Source organism: Trichoplax adhaerens, genomic scaffold (assembly GCF_000150275.1).
Source record: "Trichoplax adhaerens TRIADscaffold_630 genomic scaffold, whole genome shotgun sequence".
Lineage (NCBI taxonomy): Eukaryota > Metazoa > Placozoa > Uniplacotomia > Trichoplacea > Trichoplacidae > Trichoplax > Trichoplax adhaerens.
Genome location: NW_002061306.1, coordinates 1 through 5,916, shown reverse-complemented (window position 1 = coordinate 5,916; position 5,916 = coordinate 1). Strand labels below are relative to the sequence as shown.

The following is a 5,916-nucleotide window of genomic DNA, read 5'->3' as shown; positions in this document are numbered from 1 at the left end:
ACAAAATACCATGATAAATATATGGTTCTTATTTACTGTTAGATTGCATAATAACCCGATAAAATAACTTAGGTAAATTGGGCACCGTTGACTGAATTGATTGATATAACTTCATTTATCTTTATTTACTTACAGGCACTTTGAAATAAAAAATGTAAACTTTAAAAACAGACGTTCACGACTAACTATATTTAAAATATATAGAACGCGGATTTACTGGTATATCTGCATTTAAAGAAACTTTCATACTAATCGTTTGTTTTCAGATTTTAAAATTTAGATTCCTAAATGATAAATCTTCTACTCACAGAATACATCCTTTACTAATAGTATAGTCAGTATGTAACTCCCATAGAAAATATGCAACAGTATCATATAAACCATAAATTGATAAGTAGCTAGAGCAATCATTGGTTACTCTCCTATCATCGATTACTCTATTAAGGAAGATTAAACTAAGACCTTACTTTCACCTTTAATTAATTCATGAATTCTTTCTATCGCAGTAATATAGTGTAGCATATAAATTCTGAAATACAGCAAGTACACACGAACAACCATGAAATCGCTTTCTATTCTAATAGATTAGATGTAAAGATAACTTCACGCACTTTAATTAATATACGTATTTTACTTTTCAAGCAGAGTTTTAGAGAAGCCAAAGCTTAAAACTTGATCAAGGATCAAATATCTCAGTCCTAAGATCAATAAAATAATGCATACAGAATTTACACCTGCCAAAATCGTTGCCTAGTTTATTACAATTTCAAGAATGATATGATATGCATTTGAACATTTGTTCGCATCCTTCATCGTAATTACAGAGTCTGGGGCTCTCATTGATCAAATACCACTTAAGAGATGATACATCTTTATATCATCAATGCTCCTTCAAATCAACATCAAACTCATACCGGGAAGCTTATTCATTTTTACCAACTAATGTATAAAACCATGAATAAATTTACATGACCTAGGGGTTGAAGTGTAACATACAATTTTAACAATTATGCCAGCAACAAAACTAGGAATCGATAACGGAGATAATTTTCTAGGTCAAAATACTGATACAATGCGTGCAAAAATTTGCGTTCGGAAATTGCACTATCTCATCATATGAGGATATATTTGCACCCACAGTAATTATTATATTTTGTATATCATATGGCAGAACACCGTTAGCTCTAACGTTAGACTTATTATTACAAAAAGTTACAGTAGCGAATCTGTATACTTCCACTAAAATTCATTAATAGATTTGCCACACGTAATTCAACAATATAAATTGTAGAGAATAAAATTTACCAATATAATAATGGATCTATGAAATATTATCGGGCATGTTTGTTATCCTCACAATTATATATCCAAGTATAGCGCTGTATGTACATGATTATCAACATAAATAATTCGTTTATGTTGTTGATCATATTTACTTAAATACATGAATCAAATGCTATTCCGTATTACAAGTACACGGTAAAAAGTTACTGAACCTCTGACAGGTCTATTAAATGGTAATACTATCTGTTAAATGAGCACATTATCGTAAACCGTCAGCAAAGCGACGGGAGTTTGCACTAGTAATTTTGATTTCTATAATAATTATTGTAATAGGAGAATATGTTCTACTTTTAGATAGCAAATCCATTTCATATTTGGAAAGCCTTTATAAAGCTGATACTCATACTTTGCCATTAACTACCGAATCGAAGTGAATGATATGACACGTATGGTATTAGTCGGTTATAAGAATTAAGGCATAATTATTGCCTTAATTTAATAGATGTTGCATGAACACATTGAACACTTAATGGGTTAGAGTTGTCAGCATCCGGAATGGTTCGTCAAAAATTTTATGTGATGTAACTGGTATAGAAGATATGCACTAAGACTCCTTTAATGTATGAGTTTTCTATGATAATCAGCGTGAATTAGTTTAATAAACAAGTTCCCATCGCAAGTACAATAATAATAAGGCCAGTTCTAGTTAATTATTCTGCTGATGGCCATGACACGAGCGACGAGGGAATAGACACCCGTTGATCCAAAATGTAACAAAAGAAGTGTAGTCATTCATAATCTATGGCTATTTTCGCATCTATCCCATAGAATTTTATTTATTTATTTTACTGTCCGTCATGAAGAGCTTAATGTGTAAGAAATAGTGCCATTGTATTGCTACACTGCGCCAGCCTATACTATAATCCTCTATCTTATGAAAATTATAGCACTCATACAGTAGTATTTATAACACAGACAAACTTGATCTTGCTATTAAATAAAGAAATAGGCTATTTCTGATAGCATAATTTTATGTTTAGTTGTCTATAATTCATCTTGTTGTTTGTTACCTCTCATCAAATAGTGCCAATCCTATTCATTTAAGTATTGGTAATTTTTGCTAACTATTACGAAAAATGAAGAATTTGTTAATCCTGGCCTTACTCTACATCGTCATTCATGCTGCATTTGGCGAAGTACTCGACGAAAAGTTGGTTAGTTTAATTTCTAAACTGTAATCTACTATATTACTAAAGAAGCATGACGCTAGCTTGAAATTAACCTTTCTTTAGTCACTTTCGTCTACTACCGAAATTTACCTAACCTTAATAAAATTACAAAATAATTTAAGCTACAATTCTAAAACTTATTTAAGATATGACTAAACTTATTTAAATAAGACATCAAATAAGGATACCATATCCGTACGATTTTGTATCTACTAGAGCATACATATGTTTAATATTGAAATGCAACTATAAGTGAATTATTTAAGTAAAAGTTATCGATAACTATTGTACGGTAATGTGCTACAATACTTTCTTAATATATTCTCGCTATTTTCAAAACTACCCAACTCTATAATTCATACCGGTATGGTAAGGGATGATTAGAGCTAACAGCCGATCAGTAATTCTAAAAAGTACGATAAGGAATGATTTTATCTTACTTCTACAAATTGTAAAATCTCTACACTGCTTCTACACTGTATGAGTTGATAAAATAAAGCAGATAGTACACAATATAGACAGCAGAATAAGCATCTCCATTGCCTACTTTATTTTGAGTTTATGAAAATTTTAAAATCTATTACCTTTATAAACATATATTCTCATTCTTCTCTTTTCTTAATCGCTGGTTTATCATAATCTATAGCCCTATAAAGGATTGAAGCCCAAAAGTTGCTTAGAGATCAAATATATCAACCCGAATATCAATACAAACGGCATTTACATTATATACGATAGTAAAAATGCTGCCTATCATGCTTATTGCGATTTCAAAAGTGATGCTCCATTTGTATGGACTCTAATCGAATCATTTGATCGTAATATTGGTGTTTATGGCTCCAAGCTTCCGAACGCCTGGCGTTTCCAACGTAGCTATACTGTCAATGCTCCATACAATGAAAACAATCCTGCACATTGGTCAGCTTTTAGAATGTCATTAGCAAACATGCGAACTATTAATTCAATTAACACTACAACTCATTGGAGAGCAACCTGTAACTTTAACGAATATGCTCAGAATCTAACTAAAGATATCGAACGTAATGACTATATGCGAAATAATATCTGTGACCTCAATATAGTCTACTTGTATTCATTTGGTTGCCATCAATTTGACTATGTGATTGTCCGAGGCAATGCTTGTGTCAGGTGTTATTTCCCGTTCTGGGCATCCACTAGTTATCATCCGACATTTTTAGCGTCCCATACGACTAAGTATTGTGGACGTTATAAATTTCCTGGTGCTGTTCCATCGCATCAAGAATCAGACTTTGGTCACTATAATGGTTACAGTACTAAGCATACATGCTCTTCTTATGGATCATCGACAGCAAACTGGTGGTTGGGAGGTCTTTATGAACCTCAAACCCACACCATGTTGTAACTAATAAACCTTAAAGTATTAGTGAATGTACTTAGATGTACCTATTATCAACCAATATCGTACGCAATGACTATCGATATCCAGTTACACCTTCATCATGTTGGTTAGATAAATGAAGCTTACTAGTAGTTTACTCATTTTGGTCATTCTAATTTAATTATGATAATCGTATGCACCATCGTAAACTATTAGTGAATTGATAGTCTTTCTTACCTTAAGATGTTGCAATTAAATTGAATAGAACCTATAACTTGCTTTCAAAACTTTGCTTTACGATTAAATATGTGGGTATATAATGCTTATCTATTATTGAACTGTTTAGATACCTAATAGATACCTTAGATAATATGCTATAGCTAAAATTTGCTAATGTAAACCTGCGTATCTTACTATGTATACATACATGTGCATTTATAAAATAAAGAAATTTTTTAGTTCGAAATAGACATCCAAGAGTAAACTACTATCTGATAGTCGTGCCTGATCTTTAATGATGCGTCTCTGTTGTTGAGGGAGGCGTTAGGCTTATAATTTTATGTGTAATTAAGGAACTTATTCCTCCATATATGATATATTTTTGCTATATAGCTGTAGGCACTTAAAATTATAAGTGAGTTCTTTTATCAGACCATCGCTGACATAACAAGGACTTCAAAAAATGAACGAAAATTAATTTTTTTGCAGTCCTCCACTACATATGTACTGCTAAGTTCATGAAATAACAAAGCAAACAACTCGCACTATTTAATATTGTGCAGTAACTACAATAAATTAATTTATACGCCGATAATGAGCTCTGACACCGATGCCGATGACGGCGACAAGGGAATCACATTCTGTAGATGGACTTAGTATTATTCAAACCATAACTGGACTAGATCAGATACAAGTACGGTGTACTGTAGTTCAGTTAGATCTGTGAAAATGATTTAAGTACTCTAACTGTCATGGTAAAGTTATTATAGTGCTACCAATTGAATATAATTTTCTTCTAGTGTAGTATGTTAAAAAATTATCTAATAATTTGCCACTTGACCATAGGATCCAGAGGCAAAAAAGAAGTGCCACTTGTATCAACTATATCATTTTCGTTATTAAGCTATACTTCCGTGGTACTGTAGTAGCAGATATACCGTCTTATATTATATTATAAAATCGCTTCAAGGTCGAAAACTCATAATGGTAGATAACATTAGCAATTATAAAATAAATTGCAAAGGAACTAATTCATAAACCTATTATTTAATCTATTATTTATCTTTGTTAATCTATTAAAAGCCTTAAGCTTATACAGAATTTTACAAAATATAGAATTATAATGAATATATTATACTGTAGTATTCTTAAATGGGACCGGCAAACATTTCTTATATCAATTTAGTTTATTCCTATTTAATAATTCCTTTTACTACAGCATATCTCAGTCATATCTAAGTTTTCGATATTAAAGCATTATCGAAAGTTGATGTTTAGGGCTAAAATCAGTCTAATCTAAAGTGATGTTAATATTATTATGAATTAATCTAAAATGGCAAATAATCTTTTTTCAACTATATTCATTAAGAATAACCATGAAAAAGTCAAAAAGTTGCTTAATGCATCTTACGCCATTATGAATCTAATTTCAGCTTGCTAACATGAAACAAACATTATCTTCAATGGCAAAGAATGACCTTTTTTAATTATCCAAATTTGACATTCTTGGCGTAAAATGGTTCAACCCATCTGGTCATTTGTGCCAACGTTATCCACACGACATCTGAACACCATGAGTCATAGCGTCAAGAGTTTTTAACAGTAAATTAATTATCGACTTTGTACTAGTGGTATAAATTTTAGTCACGTTTCACATAAAGCAAATAAACAGGAAGTTCGTATTAGCATTAATGGGAGTTGCATTAAAAACTGCAATAAATTATTCTTTTATGGCCCTAGAGCTAGTGAATAGTGTCTAGCTGGTTACCTCTTGAGAATTGCTAACTTTAGACAAATAGAAACTATTCTTCAATGCTATAAGTT

General features: G+C 31.4%; 1 protein-coding gene across 1 annotated transcript; it reads left to right on the top strand.

Moving 5' to 3' along the window:
- Positions 1-2,420: 2,420 nt before the first annotated feature.
- On the top strand, positions 2,421-3,897 carry TRIADDRAFT_62745 (uncharacterized protein; the record flags this gene model as incomplete). The annotated part of the gene is made up of 2 exons (XM_002118695.1): positions 2,421-2,498; positions 3,160-3,897. The coding sequence occupies 2 exons, from the start codon at positions 2,421-2,423 to the stop codon at positions 3,895-3,897; spliced, it is 816 nt and encodes a 271-aa protein (XP_002118731.1).
- Between the last annotated feature and the right edge of the window lie 2,019 nt (positions 3,898-5,916).